The sequence below is a fragment of the Doryrhamphus excisus genome, unplaced genomic scaffold (genome assembly GCF_030265055.1).
Source record: "Doryrhamphus excisus isolate RoL2022-K1 unplaced genomic scaffold, RoL_Dexc_1.0 HiC_scaffold_24, whole genome shotgun sequence".
Classification (NCBI taxonomy): Eukaryota; Metazoa; Chordata; class Actinopteri; order Syngnathiformes; family Syngnathidae; genus Doryrhamphus; species Doryrhamphus excisus.
In genome coordinates this window covers 2,192,419-2,214,576 of record NW_026652242.1, presented here as the reverse complement: position 1 = coordinate 2,214,576, position 22,158 = coordinate 2,192,419, and the positions used below count along the sequence as shown (strand labels likewise).

At 45.0% G+C, this 22,158-nt stretch overlaps 1 protein-coding gene across 7 annotated transcripts in view; it reads right to left on the bottom strand.

Moving 5' to 3' along the window:
• LOC131111064 (uncharacterized) overlaps positions 1-21,945 on the bottom strand; it is a 34,706-nt gene extending 12,761 nt beyond the window's left edge. For 2 of the 7 annotated variants that reach the window (XR_009121082.1, XM_058064053.1), the window contains exons 1-19: positions 21,816-21,937; positions 20,105-20,552; positions 19,935-19,994; positions 19,773-19,856; positions 19,471-19,504; positions 19,193-19,296; positions 18,845-19,111; positions 18,660-18,753; positions 18,434-18,501; positions 18,209-18,349; positions 17,177-17,209; positions 16,960-17,106; positions 16,832-16,894; positions 16,605-16,739; positions 16,417-16,479; positions 15,712-15,777; positions 15,476-15,616; positions 15,213-15,356; positions 15,000-15,067 (exon numbers count right to left, since the gene is read on the bottom strand). Coding sequence is in view for 6 of the 7 variants with exons in the window: in XM_058064053.1 (XP_057920036.1) it covers positions 15,000-15,067; positions 15,213-15,356; positions 15,476-15,616; positions 15,712-15,777; positions 16,417-16,479; positions 16,605-16,739; positions 16,832-16,894; positions 16,960-17,106; positions 17,177-17,209; positions 18,209-18,349; positions 18,434-18,501; positions 18,660-18,753; positions 18,845-19,111; positions 19,193-19,296; positions 19,471-19,504; positions 19,773-19,856; positions 19,935-19,994; positions 20,105-20,203 (1,811 nt within the window). In the remaining variant the exon portion in view is untranslated. Of the gene's footprint in view, positions 1-4,921; positions 5,663-5,824; positions 15,068-15,212; positions 15,357-15,475; positions 15,617-15,711; positions 15,778-16,416; positions 16,480-16,604; positions 16,740-16,831; positions 16,895-16,959; positions 17,107-17,176; positions 17,210-18,208; positions 18,350-18,433; positions 18,502-18,659; positions 18,754-18,844; positions 19,112-19,192; positions 19,297-19,470; positions 19,505-19,772; positions 19,857-19,934; positions 19,995-20,104; positions 20,553-21,576; positions 21,781-21,815 lie in introns of those variants that run through there. The other 5 variants (XM_058064052.1, XM_058064051.1, XM_058064050.1 and 2 more) reach the window with 5 other exon arrangements.
• Between the last annotated feature and the right edge of the window lie 213 nt (positions 21,946-22,158).

Genomic DNA, 22,158 nt, shown 5'->3' with positions numbered 1-22,158 from the left:
CATAAATGCCTGAGACCATCCTGGCTTTTTGGTTCTCCCACAATGATCTCTGCAAAGATAACACGAGACGCAGCACAGGATGCTGTGTCCTGACCTTCTACTAACTTTACTAGTGGTTGACAAGTACTGATCGCAGTTTAACATGGTACTCATCTGATCTGCATGGAATATATTGAGAATGAAACAGAATTAGACTACAGCAGTCACTTTGTAAATTAACTTGTAAAAGAAAAGAAAAAAAGGAAAGAAAACAGGAACAATGTTCCGCATGGACTTAAAGAACCATAGCGCGTACCATCCCCAAAGTGGAGGACTGGTAGAACAGAAAATGCATGGAAGAAACAAAGTGTCCAAGGACATAATGTTTAGATCCAGTTAAATTACACATAAACATAACGGCACAAATGGTTTGAGTCCATATGAAACGTTGTTTGTCAAACCTTATAGGTTGACACAATTCGAAAATGTGTAGGAAACTGATGACGATTCTACTTTGATAGAAGACATGAGACTGACACCAGGAGACTGAGTGTTGAGTAAAAGTGGAACAAGAAAACACTGGCACTCTCCCAAGTGGGAAGGGCCTTATCAAGTACTGTTAACGACACCAACAGCATTAAGAATTGTAGAAAGAAACACTTGGATACGTCAAACGCATTGTAAAGTAGTCATTGTTCGGGAGTCTGACGAGGAAGGTAAAGACCAGTCTGTGATGCAGGGGACTTCAGAGTCCTAGACTCTGAGGCATTGTGTTGAGCAGTGAAGATTATAGCACATACCCTGGTCCAGAAAACCGAACAATGCATCCTAGTTCTAAGATCACTATTGTAACAGGAGGATTGGTGTTCCTGATGTTGCAGTGTCCTCGTTCCCATACAGTACCTCAGTGTCTCAGAGTGGTCCATGATCTTGATCTCACACCTCCACCTTTGCTCTGCCAACAACCTGAAAACAACATACTGATACAACAATATGCATAATGAGTCCTCTCATCACCTCCAGACATGCATTGTGTCCAGTTTTATCTTCACCAAGACCTGAAGAAGATCCATCACATGAACTGTGCTCTGACAGCAAACGATCCCTTCCAGACTGAAAGTTCAGAAGATGTTTGCTGACATGGTGTTTATGGTGACAACGACAATCACATCACCAGCCACTAAAGTGGAATGTGGCCGACTCAGAACTGGACAGGATCACACCTTTGATGCAAGGACAAGCCAAGCACCAGAATCTAGAAGTGGCAACAAATGGCCACCAGCAAGGAGGACATCCAGAGGAGAGACTAGAACAGCAATATGACCCTGGCATGTGCAGAAAAGGAGACTTTGGACCAAAGACTTGATGGAGGACTTTCTTAACAAGCAAGGTGGAAGGAAGCAAGGAGGTGGGGTGTGATGGGATCATGCCTACTCTGACTCATCTGATGCCAAGGTTGACACTGAAGTAGACAGTAACGCACACACACACACACGAACACGCACACACACACACACGAACACGCACACACACAAACAGTACTCGAGAACAGACGTGTGGTGTTGATGTAGAGACAAATACCACTATGACATTGTATATAACATGAGCGGAACGTGCAGTAGTGACATTACAGATTTCAGTATCCATTTACCCTATGAATGTTGACATGTTACTAAATGCTAAATCTTTGAAGCAGATGAACATCACCTCCCAAACTACTTCCAAACAAAAAGGGAGGTTCCAGACACCGACTGGATAACAAAAGACAATCCCACTTACATCGATGCCATCAGCGTGCCACGAGGGGTACCAGACGGATACAAACTAGTAAATCAGGTTGCATCAGGTTTGGAAAGTATTATCCCATGGATAACAGTTAACAAAAATGTGGATAGGATTAACTACCTCCACTATGACATACAGAAGCTTGGGAACTACACCGAGGCCGGACTCACAGCAATTGGAGAACAACTCCATGCCACGTCACTCATGGCCTTCCAGAATCGCATCGCCTTGGATGGACTGCTGGCACATCAGCAAGGAGTGTGCGCCATGCTTGGCGACCAATGTGGCATGTCCATCCCCAACAATACAGATTCCACAGGAATGCTGATGCGTGCGATTTCTGGTTTAAAGGCGCTAAACACCAAGATGAAGGAACACTGGTGTTGACACTGAGATGTTCGGTGACTGGTGGAGAGCATTTTGGGGACAATGGTCTCCTTATGTGATGTCTGTGCTTATTGCACTCGCTGTTGCCCTTCTTTTGTGTGCCTTATGTGGATGTTGTATCCCTATCTTGAAGGTTAGAATCACATGGACTGTGAATTTAGCCATGGCACCAATGACAACAAGGTAAATGAAATGTACCCCCTACTGGTGGCAGGTGGCAGCGATGACAGTGATGATGACTAGGACAACCATGATAGATATGCTCCTGACTTGTTTCTGACTTGTACTTTGACTCAGATGACGAGAACACTTCCGTTTAAATGTAAGCACATTTTCTGACAAAGATGACCTGCGAGGAAAAAACCGAGAGGAGACCCAAGGAGCGACAGCAAACAGATAAAAGCGTGATAAACAGGAGGGAAATGTTGGAATAAAATGTAGATACAAGTATTATTTTGTTAGTTATCACCCTTATATCCATTTGCTTAGACAATAAAAATTGTTTGAATGTGCTGAAGAAGGAATTTTCCCGTGACCCTGATCAGAGACCCCCCAGTGACCCCCAGGTCCTGGAGGTGCCTGGATGCGCCAACAGCAACTCTGCAGATGCTCATGTTAACCCTGCAAGAATGTGTCAAGATAAGAACTCATAAAACATTAAAAGTAGTTGCTCTCACATACACACACTCACATAGACAAACAAATACAGCTCGTGCAACTGCCTTCTCCACCCCCCTTAGAGTTGCACGACCATGTAGTAGGGACCCCCGAAAGAGAGTAAAAGGAGAGGAGTGTGAACTGCATATTCAGAGTGGAGCGGCATGTCACTGGGTATGTGGTTTCACTCTCCTCGCTGCGAGCAACTTTGAATATTGTTGTCTGTCTCTTCTGTATTCCTATACAGTAAATTCTCGTTATATCGATATCGGTTATAACGAATTACTGCTTATTACGATACTATTTTCATTTCCCGGCAAATTTCTAGTCTTTTATGATATAATTAGTTCCGTTAGTACGATACCCGGTTATTATGATAATCCGGTTACTACGATGCCCTTTTCATCTCCCGCCAGCCAATTTGGTCTGCTTATATCGATACAAAAGCAGCTTACATCAATCTTTGCTTAAGGATTTCAATACCAAAAAAAAACACGGCAAACGGCTGCTTCCAGTCAACTTTATTTTTCACACTTCCACCACCACAGCGCAGCACACACACCGATTCCCGCACTTCCTGGTTCACAGGTCATGCTCAACCCGCCCCACATAGCTGGCCAAACACATGCCTGCAACAGAAGAACCAACTGACATAGCATACACACCTATTCCAACGAAGACACAAGCGTACAAATACATGTATTTAATTGTGTTGTATTCAGATATCTTTTTATTCTATACACACGAGAGAAACCACGAACGCAGTTGGTTCTTCTGTTGCAGGCATGTGTTTGGCCAGCTATGTGGGGCGGGTTGAGCATGACCTATGAACCAGGAAGTGCGGGAATCGGTGTGTGTGCTGTGCTCTGGTGGTGGAAGTGTGAACAATAAAGTTGACTGGAAGCAGCCGTTCGCCGTGTTCTTTTTTGGTATTGAAATCCTTAAGCAAAGATTGATTTAAGCTGCTCGACATTGTTCTATACTATAGAACAATGTTGAGTGTATTATTGCCCACTTTTAATGCAGTTCGGCGCAGAATACCGGTTATATCGATATTTTTTCCAACTCCCGACAATATCGATATAACGAGACTTTACTGTATTTAAGTAAAGTCACAGGAGTTTGAACCTGACAATGCTAACATGCTAACGGATACCACGCTAGCACCTAGCAAGAGGGCCTCAGGTCCCGAACAGTTTGATGCAGTCCCATAGTGTCCCCACATCATACAATGTGTGTATTTGCCTTGAGACATCAGCAAATTAGCTAAAATGCTAATATGCGAACAGTCATCATGCTATCACCTAGCAAGAGAGCCTCAAGTTTAGAAACTGCCAAGGTTGTCCTATAACCTCCCTGCATCATGCCATGTATGTATTTGCCTTTAGACATGAGTAAATTAGCTTAAATGATAACATGTTAACGGCTACCATGCTAGCACCTAGCAAGATAGCTTCAAGTCCCAAAAGTATTAAAGCAGTCCCACAGTGTCCCCACATCATGCCATGTGTGTAGTTGCCTTTAGATATGAGGAAATTAGCTTAAATGCTAACATGATAACAGTCATCATGCTAGCACCTAGCAAGAGAGCCTCAAGTCAGCATGCAAGCTCCATAGACAGCTGCAAAGCTTGTATGGCTGGGCAAGCCCATAACTAGAAAATTCCAGCGGAAATTTTGATGCTGTGAACCTCGGGCCCGGTGTCTGCCGTGCCGCGCTGCCGAGCATTAAGCATTGCATATTGCAGGAATAATTTTTTACAAACTCTTTGCAAAAGGCATCTAGTGGCATCACATTGAAAGTGAAAGCTTAAATGTGTTCATTCATGTGACCTAACATCAGCAGTTATTTCCAAAGTTGGGGTTTCTCAACTTACTGTCACCTCATAAGCCAAAATAGAACCAAACAGTAGATTTCAAGGCATGTGCAGCTGGATGAAGGAGCCAGGAGACTGAAGTCGGGGCTTTCCTGCTGAGATTGCCGCCCTTGACCCAACCTCGGAAAAGCAGTAGAAGATGGGTGGAATGCAGCGGAATATTTCGGTTTAAAAAGACAGTGGAAGCAAAACCTGTACTTAAGTTCATATATAAAACCAGACAATTTCTGAATAAATCGTTTGACAGTTTATTTAAAAAGGAACCACAACAAGATGCAACAAAGCCTTAAATTCTTGAAGTCAAAATGTCAACAATTACACCAGTTATGAACAGTATTGTGATGTATAATATTCTGCAATATAGAAAGATAAAACCAATGACAAACACTTCATGTAGCAAGGCAACATGTCCCGTATGTAACAGTTTAGGTCAGCGGCCCAAGGCACATCATTATTTCAGAAAAAAAAACAGCAGTAATTTTACAAGCGTTCAATGACATTATATCGCACCAACTCACAACAAAACAAGTGATCTCGAAGCACTTTGGTTCACATTATTATTATCATTAGTTTGGTCTATCATCAAGTTCATCATAAATGAACAACAGAAACCCACACCTGCACCTGGCAACGGAGGCAAGGAAAAACTCCCTCTTGGGAAGAAACCTTGGACAGAACCCAGGCTCAGTGGGGCAGCTGTCTGTCTCGACCGTTTGGGTTACTACAGAAAAATGTTTGGTACAGCATGATTATGCATTATAATAATAATAATACATTTTATTTAAAAGTGCCTTTCGGGACACCCAAGGTCGCTTGTACAGAAGATAAAAAACACCAATATAAAATCGAAGACGATTAATGGAGCGCAGATGGAAGTAAGCTGACCTGGTGACGTTATTGATGTGAGATTGAAAAGATATTGTGCTGTCGAGGATGACACCCAGACTCTTGACCTGAGGGGAGGGGGAGACTAAGGAGCTGTTGATGGAGAGAGAGAAGGAGTCAACTTTAGATCAGGTGGATTTGGTGCCAATGAGTAAGAATTCAGTTTTATTGCTATTAAGTTTCAGAAAGTTGGAGGTGAACCATGATTTTATTACAGAGAGACAGGAGGTGAGGGAGGGGGGTGGGAGTGTGGAGTTAGGTTTGGAAGAAAGGTAGAGCTGGGTGTCATCCGTGAAGCAGCGGAAGTGAATGTTAAATTTACGGAAGATATGGCCGAGGGGGAGAAGGTAGGTTATGAAAAGAAGGGGCCCCAGGACAGAGCCCTGGGGCACACCTGTGGTGACTGGGGAGGGGTCGGAGGAGAAAGACTTAAGCTGTATGAACTGAGTGCGGTCTGTGAGATAGGAATGGAACCATGGAGGGGGGTGTGGGTGATGCCAATTGAGGAGAGTCTACTGAGGAGGATGGGGTGTGAGATGGTGTCGAGGAGGATGAGAATTGAAAGTGAACCAGTGTCAGCTGCAGTGAGGAGATCGTTGGTGATTTTGATGGGTGCTGTTTCGGTGCTGTGACGGGGACGGGAGCCGGACTGGAAGGGTTCATACAGACTGTTAAGAGTGAGATGTGCGTGAAGTTGAGAGGAGACTATTTATTCAAGAATTTTGGAAATGAAAGGTAAGTTGGAGATAGGGCGGAGGTTATTGAAGTTGTTGGGATCTGAACCAGGTTTTTTCAGGATTGGAGTGACAGCAGCAGTTTTGAAGGCTGGGGGGACAGTACCGGTAGACAGTGAAGAGTGGATAATGGCAGAGATGAGAGGAAGCAGAGAGGAGAGGCAGGATTTGACCAGGATTGTTGGGATGGGGTCCAGCTGGCAAGTGGAGGGCTTGGATTTGTGGATGAGGTCAGATATTTCAGACGCATTGGGGAGTTGAAAGGAGGGAAAAGGCTGACTGTAGAAAAAGGGTCCGGGTGTGGGGAGAGGAGGCGGTTGTGAACAGAGGTGCTGGTGAATGGAGTTAATTTTGTCATTGAAGAATGCCATCAGTGAGTTACAGGTGTCAATTGAGTAAAAGTGGGGGGGGTAAGGAGTGGGGAGGCTGGAGGATCGTGTTGAGTAATGAGAAAAGTGATTTGTTATTTCCTTTGTTGGATGTGATGAGTCCAGAGTAATAAGTGGATATACGGTGTGCAATGGCGTCTTTGTACTGGAGAATGTGGGTATTGTAACTGTTTTTGTGTATTGTGAGTCCAGTTTTTTTGTCGAGCCGTTCCAGGTGTCGTTTTTTTTTTTTTTTTTTTTTCATTGTCCGGAGTTCAGGGGTGTACCAAGGTGCAGAAACAGTCAGAGTTTTCAGTGGGGCAATAGAGTTGAGGATATTGTTTAGACCAGTGTTGTAAAGAGCTGTGAGAACATCAGGGTTGGAAGGAAAATCCGGGATTGGGATACAGGAAATTTCGGAGCAGAGAGTGTCAACATTAATGTCCTTTAGGTTCCTGAAGGAGATGAGACATGGAGGTTTGATTGAAGAGAGGCAGAGTGTAATGCTGAATGAGAGGAGGAAGTGGTCCGTTATTGGAAGTTCGTCGGCGGTGCAGTTGGAGGGGGTGAGGCCAGAGCAGCAGAGTAGATCCAATGTATGTCCTTTGGTATGTGTCGGGAAGTCAATGTATTGATGGAGTCCAAAACTGTTAAGGCATAATAGAAAGTCTCTGGTGAGGGGAAGAGTTTTATTGTCTTTGTGTATGTTGAAATCTCCCAGCAGTATTAAGTTATGTGACAGAGTGGAGAGTTGTGTAAGGAGGGTGGCAAAGTCAGTTAAAAAGTCAGTGTGGGGCTTAGGGGGACGCTAAATGGTGGCGACGACAGTGGGGGAGGGTCCAGGGAACATAAAAACAGTGCATTCAAATGAACTGAATGCAGAGGCCGTCACCGGCAGGACTTTCCACTTCTCGCGGTGAATTAACGCGAGACCTCCGCCGCGACCGTTGCCACGGGGATGACAGATGTAAACAAAGCCAGCCGGTGTGGATTCGTTGAGGGTGGAAATGTCATTTGGCTGTTGCCATGTTTCCGTTAAACACAGAAAATCAAGCTTACGGTCAGTGAGGAGATCCTGGAGGAGATGACCCTTGCTCGTGAGAGAGCGGATGTTGAGCAGACTGAAGCGAACAGTGGCGTTGTCATGCTTAGCGGTAGCGTTAGCATTAGCCGTCCTAACCAGGCGAGCTAATGCACTGCTATCCGCTACCCTGTCGGAGTTTCTGAGAGGACGACGAGTGGTAGACCAGATGGATTTTATTGAGTACTTACGTATGTGAGACGGCGTGGATGGATGGAGGAGAGGAAATGGCCACATGGTCATTGCAAGCAAATGTTCATTGGGGACAAGACAGCATGTGAAGACCAGACCAGGACCTAAAAAATGATGTTAAGATACAGTACACCGGACTGTGGTAACTGTAGTAAGAATGCAGAACACCTGACTGAATGCAAGACTGCGGTTGAGAAATGTAAATGTGATCAATCAGTGTCTGCTTTTGCCAGTTGTTGCCTTGCCGATGAGCTGTGTATAGCCTCTGGACTCAAACAACTCCAGTATAGACTTCTTACCTTTTGAAAGCAGGTCCTCATTGAAGTCGCCACAAACAACAATGGGGTGGCTTTCCATCACTGCCAAGGTGTCCAAGAGGCTTGCCAAATTAGGTAGAAATGTGCCCAGACTCAAGTTCGGTGGTCGATAAACAGTAGCCACCACAGCCGTGATCGGCACCATGACTTTAACAACCAAAAATTCAAGGTCTGGCACATTCTGAACAAACCGGAGGGGCTGGCCTTGGAGTTCCCTCCGACGGCTGCAACTCCGCCTCCCTCTTTCGCAGCCGTGTCTGGCCTGTTTAAACAGGAAACACGTCTGTTCCGTACAAAAACAGCGTAGCCCTCCAGCTGCAAGTGCCGCGAGATGGAACCAGACAAATGCGTTTCCGTCAAACAAAGCACATCAGCCAGTCTCAGCTCATGATGAGATTTGATGTCCTCTATGTGACACGCGAGGCCCTCTGTGTTATGGTGGACAATCTTCAAAGTCGGAGAAGGCCCTTGTGCAAAGTGCAACAGCGGTCTGACAGACAAGAAAGAAGCAACATGCTGTCCATTGCCAAAGCAATGTTGGGATCAGCATATATTTTCTTCTCATCCAAGTCCATGATCTTCAGTCCCTGGAGCGAGGTCGTGCGACTTAGAGCGACGTAGGCCATTCCAGGTTCAAACACGCGCTTCAGAGATACGACCGCAGAAGATAGCGTCATGCCTTGCACTTTGTGCGCCGTGCATCCAAAGGCCAGTTTTGCCGGGAATTGCCGCCTCACCAGTCCTTTGATGCTTAAACTTTCCTCTGACTTTTCTATGTAGGCCAAATCATCCCCGGGTCCCTGAAGTTTCTTCCGAAATTTCAGGCCTGCTCCAGGATTGTCCAAAGAAATGCCAAGAAAAGTAACAGCGCCCTGTGGTCCACGGACAATGTTCATGATGGTCCCGAAGGTGCCGTTCACGAGACCATCCTCAATGTCCAAGTTCCGGATGATCATGACTCGTGCTCCTACAGCGGCTTGCAGGTTGTCGGGCAGATCTCTTTTCCTCCCGGTTATCATGTTGGACACGATGACCAATTGTCCGGTCCGGGGGTCTTTTCTGTAGTTTTCTGCCGGAATGTCGACCACATTCAGTTTCAAAGCTGCCACAGTTGCACGGTTGTGTTCGTCAACCTCCTTATTGGTTGCAAAAATGTGGAGCGTACTGGTGTGACACTGTGATGTTTCGACAGTAGCCTGCTGCAGTAAAGCCCGGTCACTTTCATACAAGGGCTCCTCCTTCCTCTTTTCCCTTACCCTGTTCAAAAGCTGGGCAAAGGTCAGGTCCTCCTTCTGTCGCATGATCTCCGTAAGTCGGACCAACTGAAAGTTGGTCCAGAGGTCAAGGACATTATCCTCATACACACAGAGGGGTTTGGCCCTTCCAAGAGGTGGCAGCTGGTAAAAGTCCCCAACTACAAGCACAGAGATCCCTCCAAAGGTCTTCCGGTTGCCCTTGACTTGCTGGAACCGCCAGTGGACATACGCAAAAAGATCCTTGGAGACCATTGATATTTCATCAATGATTAAAATCTGCACGTTGGAAAGACTCGCCCGCAAGGTGTCCAGCGCGTTGCCGAGTCCTTGATATGGAGGCCTCAAACTTCTTGGGAGCTTCAAGACCGAGTGCAAGGTTTTCCCAGAAATGTTGAACGCAGCTGTGCCGGTAAATGACGTCAACAGAACCGTGGGTTGAGACAAATCCGCATCGGTACGAATGCCAGGAAGCTGCCGAAAAATCTTGGTGGCCTCCTGGTAAATGCACTTGATGACATGTGACTTGCCACATCCAGCTCCCCCTGAGATGAAATAATGAAAGGGCTCAAGGTCGCGATCAGAAACGCGCTGCAAACACCAGTCGCGTACGGCATAGAAGACGGAAGCCTGCATGATGTTAAGACTGCGGTACATCCTCCTCACAAAGTCCGGACTCAACTGGGGTGCTTCAAAGGCCGGCAGTGCTGGGGCGCCGGAAAGGTCAGCCTGATAGGCAGGAACATCATCCTGCTCATCCCGCTCGTCCGCTGCGTTTGGCATCATGGCCTTCAGCGCAGCAAGACATTCCAGGCGCTCTGCTTCCACCTCTGGCGCAAAAGAGTTCCACGCATTAACAGCTGGACCTTCCTGTTGGAGTCGCTCCAAAGCCTTGTCCAGTTTCTTCGCTTGGCCCTCAAACCGCTTCATTTTCTCATCAACGATGGCCTTTGCAGGACCTAGCCTTGACCATCCGTCCAGGTAGAATGACTCATAGGTTGGGTGGGAGTCGCTGGTCAACTCACGGTCCGTCCTGTGGGGCAAGTAGAGTTTGAGAAGGGCCCTGAAATATTTTTCAGGAACCTTTGTCATGGAAAACCGCGTGTATCTTATGACGGCAGGTTTTCCCCTGGTCCTCTTCTGAATGCAACCCATGTCGTTCAAAAGGGGAATGACATTTGGCCCTTCTCTCTGGTGACCGTAGACCACCCTGTAATCAGACGCAAACTCTGCCAGACACATAGACTCAAACGCCTGCGTACGTGGTCTGTTGGCGTACTTTTCCGGCAAACTTGACATCCACACTTCAGCTGAATCTGGGTGCATGGTCATAAGCCGACTCATGGGCAGACTCATTCGGAAACCGTCCTCGTCGGTTTGGAGGAACACCACATTGCGTGAGGACTTCTTCAGGGGCAAACTGCATGTTCGTGCCACTGCTTCCTGAGCACTTACCTCTCTGTGCTTTGAATACGCCTGCATGATCTTTGGCATCTCCTCCTTCTGGTTGGCGTCAGACTTTTGCACGTCCTTGATGACAGATTTGAGGAACTCTGTCATCTCGTGCTCCGGCTTGGAAATGTACGACATCATGTACATGATGCAGCTGATATCATCCAAAATATACTGGATGTCCATGTTGGCGTTCCACGCACGCAGCAGATGGGGGTTGTAGGCATTAGTCCAACTTTCTTGCGGTGTACGCTTCAAGTGGACAGCCATCCCAGTACTGAGGTTCTCAACATAGTGCTTATACCGACCCAGGGTCAGCTGGCACGAATTGAGCAGGTCCGTCAAGTCCTCCGGAACCTGTGTGTCCATAAGACGCTCTCTTAGCTGTTTCAGCTTTTCCTTGGACTCCCTCTGTTTCTTCGCCAACTTGGTCCTTTTGGCACGGGCGTCTTCCTCCTTCCGTCTCTTCTTCTTGGGGTCATTGTTTTCCTCTTCGTCATCACTGGTCGGGTCCTCAAAGGGAAAGGTAATTGTGGTGACATCCATGGGCAGTTTAGGGAATCCAAAACGACAGGAGACATTTCCTTTTCGGCAAGATTTGGTGTGACTGCGGCTGTGAGTTTGAACACTCGTAACCACTTCATGGAGTTCCGGATCCTTGGTTTGATCGGGGATGTGGCAGGTGATATAACGGTCGATGAATTCGACCACTTCGCCACAGTAGATGGGATCTGGTTCCTCGATCACCGGTGCATCCTTTATCCACACCACCATGTGAATATGAGGACTTCCTCGTGCTTGAAACTCAACACGATAAAAGTAGTCCTCGACTGGGCCGATGGGCTGCGCAGGAGACAGAATAAGCTCTAAGAGAGCATCTACCCTTTTCTCAAACATGCGCATGACCGTGACTGGATTGCTGCGGAGAATCTCGCATTTAGCGTTCCAGTCCAGATCTGAAAAGTGACCCTCCTGTTGGCCTTGCTGCGCTTTTATCACAGCAGTGACTTCAGGCCATCTCATTTCCGCCGCAGAAAAGGTAAGAAAAAATGTTGGCTTCCCCAACTGCCTGGCCATTGCGTGGAGCTCCCGGTGAGCTTTCTCCCAGTATGCTGGTGTTCCTCGGAGTGGCTGCATAAATCTGGTCGCTTCCCTGTTCTGTATGAGCCGCTCCAACGCCTCCTTGTCCTGGATCATCCGGTTCAGAATTTTCCTCCCATCCGCAGTGTGAGGTTTTCCTTTCCGCGACTGAATCGACATGCTGTTATTGGCCATGTACGTTTCAATGACAAATTGGGCAAAGAAAAGGTAGCCCTGATCTTCAGCAAAGCGTGGATCAACTGAAAACAATCTGGTGTTGAAGTAAGAACTCGGTGATACTTTAACGATCCTCTCCTCATCCATTGTGTTCTTTCCCGTTGGGAACAGAACAGGAAAGGCCATGGCCTCCAGCTGCGGCACAGCAAAAAATCCAACAGGCTTGTTTTGTTGGGCAGGAGCAATGCTGAATATCCCATCCCCAAATGAAAGACTTTCCTGTGAAATGTCAAGCGGCTGCATGCATGTATCGAACATGAGGCCCGGCCGAAGTTCCTCCTGATCACGTTCAACATGCTGTGCCTGCGTAACTTGGGCGTTGCTGGCCTCTTGCTGCAAGGATGATGACGGCAGGGCGGATGGCTCCTCTTCCCCTTCAAGGACACTTTCAGCTGCTGCACTCTCATTGATGCACACATCCCTGTACTGTGGATGAGTGTCTATCAGCGTCCTGAGCCCGGCTATAACATTCGCCATATTTACTGTATAAAAATGCTGATGTCCTTTATACCGAAGGCGTCTCTTCAGCTTTACCTGCAGCAGTTGAGCTTCGCTACGTGGCCGAGGTAGTGAGTTCACTGCTGCTTCCATTTCCGACGGTACGCACACTACTGAGCCATGAACAGCTCGTTGCCGTCCTTTGGGCAATGCTACAATTTTTGCAAAAGGTATAATTTTTGCTATCAGCTGTCTCTCGAGTACATTTAAATCGGACAGCTCTTGGGGAATGGGTGCCAGATCCAACTTATTTGCAACTGCCAGAGGTGGCATTGCACATCTCCTGAGGTGGGAGTCACAGGAGTGACATATCCATTCCTGCTTTCTCTCTTGCGGGGCAGTGCATGGGGCAGAACAACTGTTGTTGCAGACGTGAACATATATACCTGTCAAGCTGGCGGCCACTATGTCATGGTTGTCGCTATATTTTCCTCGATTGCATTTCTGTACCTGATTTAGGAAAAGAGCACGGTGGCATACAGTACAAACATATGTGGGCCCATGTGCGACTCTTTCGCGGAACGACGATATTGCTGCTTTCATTACAGCGCTTGCTGGATCCTGCACATTGTTGGCTGAATGTTGAGTTCTAGTCATGTATTTAGTCTTTATTTGAAGCGCGCATTGTAATTTGTGCCGAATACGCTGCCTGGTAAGACGGTTCTTTTCACAATGCTGAACATGTAGCCTTACATTAGAATGTCTATTACTATCTCGCACATATTTGTTATTTTGAAAATAAGGATTGTTTCTATACTTCTGCATCCATGTTTTCATGAAAACAGCCCACCTTTGCTTAAAACCTGGATGGTTGCGATATTTATCTCTTAGATACACCCTATATCTCGCCTGAAAAGCTGGATCCCGATGATACCGCTCCCTCAGATATAACCTTTGTCTCGCCTGAAAAGCTGGATCCCTGTGATACCTCTCTCTCACATATAACTTTTGTCTCGCCTGAAAAGCTGGATCCCGTTGATACCGCTCCCTCAGATATAACTTTTGTCTCGCCTGAAAAGCTGGATCCCTGTGATACCTCTGTCTCACATATAACTTTTGTCTCGCCTGAAAAGCTGGATCCCGTTGATACCGCTCCCTCTGATATAACTTTTTTCTCACCTGAATATCTGAATCCAGGTGATACCCTTCCCTGAAATTCAGCTTCTGTCGTTCAACAAAAGCCAGATCAGATTGATACCTTCTCCTAACATATGCTGACATTAAAGTCTTTTTGGTCGTCGGACTTCTGTGGTATTTTTCAGCTACGTGCGTCTTCTGTTTATTCTTAAAGGCACTATCACACCTGTATCGCGTGGTAAAGCCGTTTAATTTTTGTTGGCGGTAATTAGTGTCTGTTACATACTTGACCTTCATTTGTAGACGTTTTTTTTGACGGGGATCGGGTTTGTTTGAAGCTTCAAACGGTCTACATTGTTGGCACTTTAGTGCCCTTTTCATAGCGGTCCGTCGCCTCGTTTTACTCACTTTGGAAAAATCTATTTGAACATGGACGCATGGTGGTACTATCAGCTCCTCCTGATCTGTCTCAACACATTCTCTTATTGCTGCGTCTGTTTCTTTGGTGGGCTCTGAAGTGATTACGACATCCAACTGTACCTGTCTGTCACTTGCTATCTGTTCTAATCCAAAGGAAACCGGTACCAACTCGTAGTTCGCATCGGGGCTGCGATCCGAAAGGAGCTCATGCACATGGTCGACTAAGTCATCTAAGTGTGAAAATGTCATCATAATCGCAGTTCCGTTTGGGACTGGCAAACCTACTGAAGATCGACTGTGCGAATCAAAAAAACCATAGCATCCTGACCTATCACGAAAAACCGCAAAGCACTCTGGAGCCACAATCAGAAAAGCATGAGTGACATCTTGTGAGAGGCACTCAAGTTGTCTGGCAAGTGGCAACAAATAAGGATCTATTAGGGAATTGCTGCGATCCCTCACCAAACCAAATTTCGGCTCCAACTGTGTAACTGTGTATGCATTGTTGTCGGTGTGAACTATCTTTGGCATTTCCTCTTTGGTTAAATGATTGCTGATTAAACGTAGTCCTAGCCCACATATTGTCCACGCATAGAGTGAGTCTCCATTTTCAAGAACTCTGTCAAGAACGTCTGAATCAAAATGAAACCCCTCAGCATGGTAGGCCAAGAACGTCAGTGCCATACACGTGCACTGATTATTGCGAGTGCAATCGTCATACCTCAAATCCATCTGGGAGTGAGTGGCCCGGACGGTACGAATGCGTCGACCAGCTTCTGTGCCACAATCCTGAAATGTAGTATTTGTCGTGTTAACATACATTTGTGGTAATCAGGTTAGTTTTTACCATAGAAAAGCTTACATTAGCCTTGTTTTATCAATGCAACTTTACAGTAGATCTAGTAGGCGTATTCATTTCCTGTGTTAAAATTACCTGGCTGGTTTCATCCAGGACAATGTGCAGTAGTGGCATTGAGGACTTTGCACAAATGTCTCTCTGAACCACTGTCTCTGGACTACAAGGCGGTGATGGTGTTGACGGCAGCTCTACAGTATGCAGTGTCGCCTTCGCCTCAGTCTAAATGAGAAACACAAAACTAACTTAAAAATGGCACACAAATCCAACAGAATACCACCTTTAATATAGTAACAAATATAGCGTGTGTATATGATAAACATAGAAAATGTTTGTTTTACCCAGCTGGTCCCATCCATGACAATGTGCTGTGGTGGTGTGGAGGATGGCGCACACGTCTCCTCTGTGACGACCACTGGCCCGGGACTGCAAGGTGGCGTTGGGGTGGAAGGCAGCTCCACACGATGTGGTGTTTCCTCCATCTACACACACAAACACACACATTTCTGTCATGCCATTTTTCTACACCAACAAATGTAGGCTGCATATACTATAAAAAGAAAAAAGTGCATTTTACCCAGCTGGCCTCATCCTGTACAATGTGCTGCAGTGGCGTGGAGGAAGGTGGCGGTGTTGCCTCCATCTAAAAATGTACACACACCACTTTACTAACAATGCACACACACACTTTTACAACCAGAACAACATTTTATTTTCCTCCTATGACATATTTTGTTCATTCATTCGTTTTCTATCACTTGTCTTCATGAGGATCGTGGAGGTGCTGGAGCCTATCCCAGCTGTCTTCGGGCGAGAGGCGGGGTAAACCCTGGACTGGTGGCCAGCCAATCACAGGGCACATATAGACAAACAACCATTCACACTCACATTCATACCTAAGGACAATTTGGAGTGGCCAATTAACCTAGCATGTTTTTGGAAGGGGGAAGGAAGAAAAAACCCACACATCCATGGGAAGAACATGCAAACTCCACACAGAGACACACTCACCCATCGTGCAGCCACTATGACATAGTTGCATAGCATATGCATAGTTGCATATGCATAGTTGCATAGCATATGCATAGTTGCATATGCATAGTTGCATAGCATATGCATAGTTGCATATGCATAGTTGCATAGCATATGCATAGTTGCATATGCATACTTCTTGCCAAGTTATATTTTCCTAAACAATCTTTGCAGAAAGTTGCTTATCATGGTCCTGTGTGGAACCATTGAACCAAGATGAAAAAGGGATGACTGTACATGGACTACAAACCTGCAGCTCTCCCACTCTCCTCTTGGAGGCTGGACGACGCGGTTGGCACTCTGCAGTCACCGCCTGACGTGGCACAGGAAAAAAGGAAATATTTCACATGCATAGCTTTTACAAAATAGAAAGTGCTGTACTTACAAGATTTAGATGTATTTGTGAATAACATACTTTCTATGAAGCGGCTAAAGTACCTTCTTGCCCTTGGGGATAACTGTGGAGGTCTCAGGGCTTGGAAGATGCGATGGAGCCAGCTTGTCCATTGCAACCAGCATGGGCGGGCTGAACCACACAGGGTTCACAGGGATGTTGCACTGCAACAGGTCCTCCTGTCAAAAAGTACCAAAATACATATACTGAGACTTGAAACTATCACCATCCTAACATCCATGCTCGTCTCCATCAACTGTGACAAACAAACCTGCTGCTTGCACATCCCTTTGCTGGAGTCACGGGGCACCTTGGACTTGACACGTCGACTCCTCTGTTGCGATAAGTCACATTATGGCTACATACATATTCTTGTCCATTTTTCCAATTTTTTTTTACCCCCTCTGCGCTGCCAATGAGTGTCCAGTCAAAAGGGTTGGAAGGATGCTGCACGGTGACCTCACCCTTCACGACCACTTTTGGCAGGAACACTCGCATCGGTGGGGACGTCTGAAGAGAAGGTGCTGGTGGTACAGTCGTCTCCAGCTGATGGGGCACAGAAAAGGCAATCATAACGTGGCATCCATTACACAATGAGATGCCTTTTTGAAAGTACCTTCTGGAACAGGGATGACCAAAGACGATGGGGCTGATGGGGAACACAGGCAAAAATTATTTGTGACACATAGGTTTGATAAACCAACACAATGAGTCACATGCATGTGTTTTAGGGCTGGGACAACGCGTCAACATCAATGACGTCGACACAAAATATAAAAATCATAAATAATAGTTTAAGTAGAACTTTAATCCACGTCTGGTGCGATTTACAATTTAAATGTGCAGTTGTTAAACTATAGGAATAGGCCTCTACGCGGAGGCGTTGAGACTTAACAAAATAAGAGCCGATTCTCAAACAAAATAGCCTACAGTTTGCCTCTTTTAAACAAAATAAATCATATTATTAACTAATAGTATTTAATCAAAGAACAAAGACTTGTAGCTGACCTTTTGTTCCTTTTTGCCAAAAGGCACGGATGAGAGGGGGAGATCCCACATAACAACAACACAAAAGCTTATAGGTTTATATCAAGGCTACGGTGGTAACTGTCCTGGGCTATAGCTTAACCTTATGGTTTTTGTTGAGAAAAATGAGCATGTTGACATGCTCAGAGGTGAATGCAGCCGAGTGACTGCTTTCTCGAAGCATTGCTACATGAACATGTTTAACACTGTCGAAAAAAAATTATCAATAATCGATCATCTATTAATTGTGCCCATCCCTAATTCAGATTGTGTTAAAAACAATAGTTTTATTTATTTAAAGAAAGTTTATTACTTTTGTTGTTTTCGGATTCCATTGTGCACTTTGTTGTATTGTTCAAAACAATTCATTTTTGAACTTGTTAATAAAAATATATTTGTTTGATTCATGATAAATTTGCTTTAATTGCTATATATGTCAAATTATTAAACGATAGTCTAATCAAAATCGAATCAAATCGGTTTTAAAAATGAATTGTTAGATTAATCGATGCATCGAAAAACTATTTTCTAAATTACATAATTACAAAAATAATCATTTAACCCAGCCCTAATGTGTTTGTGATTAAAATGTAGTGTGAATGAAGGTGCAACCCAAAAGTACCTCGCCCGGCGGTGACATAGGAGGAGCTGGTGGCGGAGGTGGAGGGGGTGGGGTGGGTGCGGTACTCTCCAGCTGACGGCGGGCAGCAACCCACAACAACCTGGCAAGCACAGGCATCCCATCGCTGTCACTGAGGTGTACCTGCCACACATAACCCAAAATGATTAGTAAACCTGGAAATATTCTACTTGTACATATCCTTACTATAGGATGTCATCTACTTACGCCATCCCTACACCACATCTCAAGGCGTGACAGCGGGAAGTGGTCAGCTGAGGATAGGTAGGGAATACCTGCGGTACAGAAAGGAAAAAACAAATCCCTTATTAGTTTCTATAAACTTTTGTTTACCAGGTCAAGTCAATGAAATGACACTGGCATTTCACATCGTTGAGGTTTCCTACTTATGTTAAGCGTTGATAACAGTATTCCTTTATTTCAATTTGCATACCCATGCTAGCTGCCACCCGACGGTACTCCCGGCGCAGACGATCCTGCTGGGCCACCACGACGTTCAGACGTGGAGGAAAGTCCACGACGACGACCTGAATAAATGAACATATCATCATAACAATATAAATTCCACTTCATGTAAATCATTATTTGTAACAAGAATATAGATCACAAGGTATTTACGTTAGGCCAGCGGCTGCAGGTGGCGGTCAGGAGCTGCCCGAAGTCAGTGGCTGCCTCGCCAACGGGACGACCCAAGTTGTTGCTGGGTGCCAAAACACAGACCGCCTCAGGAGAACGAGACAGAACCGCATTCTGCACCTCAGCCCACAACTGAGCCGCCGTGGCACCCGGGGTGGACATCACTCCAAAAGACAAGGGTCCCTCCGGCATCTTCACAAATCCATCTGCAATGGCTCGCAGATGGGAGTCTCCAACGATCAGGACAAACTACAAACATACAAATAAATACGTGAGCGCATATTCTTCATTGGTCTTCAATGTACTCTTGTATTCAGACATTCTACATACCCGCTTGCCCTGAGCCACGGCTGGAATGACCAGCTTGTGGTTCTTCCCAGTCACTGCAGAAACTGGCCATTTCCGCACGGTGTGGCGCCGCCCAGTGCCTCGGACTAATCACAATTACAGACACAATTAAAAAGGTAAATCCTCCAACCTTAAACAAATTAGATACCGTGGCAATGTTTTGCACAGTACGAGACTATAGACAATACATTTGACACAGTGAAAGAAAATAGACATTAAAACGATAAAAAAATGTGTATTCAAGTCACAGGAGGGCTGACCGTGTCTCGGAGGCTGGTGTCTGGCCAGAGACTCCTAAGGAAGTAGCACAAACATTTAAAAACTGTGAGTACGAGTAAAACCAAACAGTACCAATATATCTTTGGCAAAATCAGTCAGCAACTACAGTATGTCTATACAGTAACATACACGTCTTACATGTCAACACCAGCAATTTATCTGTTATATTCACATTTCTCATCAAACAGTCACCAGACCAGTCAGTGAATATCTACAAAACTTTAGGTGCAGCACGAATCACAATTATCCCATACATTTTCCAAAAGGCTGACGAAATTCTTACCTGGGCAACCACAGAAGAAGTGGCGGAGCAGGCATCCACCACACGGGGCTGGTCGGCCAGAGGGGAGGTCTGGAACCTGGCTCTCTGATTACACATTAGAGGATGTTAAGCTTATGACAATGAAGACAAATTCATATTCAAAATGAAAAGTGAAACCAATACCTTCTTCGTGGGAGACTGCAGGGTGGTCCCATCGCTGGTCGTCGAGGGTGGGGACCCAGGCTGTGAACAATGTCAATGTAGTACATATTAGTCCCAAAGGAATATTCTCTTTAATCATTTAGTACAGCTACAACACTGTAGTAAGTAATCAGTCATAAGAGGAAAAGTACCTGCTGGGGTGCGCTGGTCTGGCCCGTCTGTGGATCAGCAAGGTCCAGCTTCCTCCATCGGCGCTTCGCTGCTTCGGAACGCTTCCCCTTCCGTGGCATCCTGTTCACAGCAAAGACAAAAGCACAAAAACACTTCCCAACACTTGAATGTTGAAAATACAGCAGTAGTACACTGCAAAGTACTAGGATAGTACTTTTTCCCAGTGTGTGTGTGCGTGGATGGATGTGTGGATGGATGGATGGATGGATGGTGTGTAGTGTTTTCAGTGACTCTAGTTTAGCAATATATGGTGTGTGTTGTTTATGCACTGGTGTCTTCTCTGGTGTATAGATATGAATGTAGTGATTAGCTAATGGTGGTAGGGCTGATGATGATGATGATGCTTTCAGTCGCCTTCAGCTGCCAACAGATTTCCAAATCTCGCAATGTGCAATGCTCAAGGAGATGCTGGAAAGAACAGAAAATATTTTAATTCATTAAACAAATCAGGATTAATATTTGCTAAACAACCCTGAGACCTCTGCTGATTAGAACAATAGCAAATTTGAAATGAGCTAATTTCCCCACTGAGGGATGAATAATTGCATATCTTATCAATATAGCATCAATGTGTTGCGATACAATTGTAAATAGTTCTCAGAACGTCAATTCCACTTTGAACAAACACATCAGTCTGAGCACATGGGACCACAGCACCTGCAGCTAGCATGCTCCATACTCAACCCACACTACATACACATGCAAAGAACCCCTCTCTTTAGTATACGTTTTCTCATTTTTACCTTTAAAAGGCAACAAAAGCAAGCAGTGTGAGCACATGGTACCACCGAGCACATGCACATAACTTATTTTGCATCCATAAGCAATCCAAAATACAAAAACATGTTAGAAAAAACATATTTTAAACATGTTGTATTATAGTAACGTTTAAAGGTAAAGAGAGCATTATTGCTGTCAAAAAGCATCAATCGTCACATTAATCATGCACACATAGGACCATGGACCAAGCTAGCTTAAACATACACATAGCTTATTTTGCATCCATAAGCAATCCACACTATTAAAACATGCTAGAAAAACATCTTTTAAATATGTTGTATTATTTTAATGTTTAAAGGTAAAGAGAGCATTATTGCTGTTAAAAAGCATCAATCGTCACATTAATCATGCACACATAGGACCATGGACCAAGCTAGCTTAAACATGCACATAGCTTATTTTGCATCCATAAGCAATCCACACTATTAAAACATGCTAGAAAAACATCTTTTAAATATGTTGTATTATTTTAATGTTTAAAAGGTAAAGAGAGCATTATTGCTGGCAAAAAGCATCAATTATCACATTAATCATGTACACATAGGACCGCATGGACCAAACTAGCTTAAAACATGCAGACAACAGCTATCAAACAACAGCTAAAAGAACTTTTAAAACATGATAGAAATATTCTTAAAGTAAATGTATGCACTTTTGTACTTTCACCAAGCGTGTATTTTAGCTGTACAACCAACAGGTCCAATCAACCAATTGCAAGTTGGGTGTGGCACTGAACTTTAGCAAAAGAGATCACCAAGGCAAACAAACATACTTTCTACATCTATCAACGTTCATATCTAACTTCATATTTGTCCATAAACTACAATTGACAAGTAACAAAAACAACAGTACTCTTAATATAAAGGAGCATAATTGGATGCGTCTACTTACCTCAGTCGCAAGGAAGGAGTGAACTCGCTGATTGATCTGGTTGCGCATGCGTTGGTTGATCAGCCAACCAGGAGATCCAGATGGCGATATTGTATATGATGATATTTTATGGATCGATACCAAGTCGAAATTGATATCAGATACTGCTAAGGTATAGGTCCAATTACCGGGATCGGCGCTGTTCATACTGGATCGGCAAAATCCACCCCTCCCCCTTGTCTTTGAAAGCCATTAACACCACACACTCAACCTCAACGAAACGTTCTGTGATAAATGAATTAAAAATAATATACAACCTGTAAAATGATTGTTAGTTTTATTTTTTTAAACGAGATTGAATTTG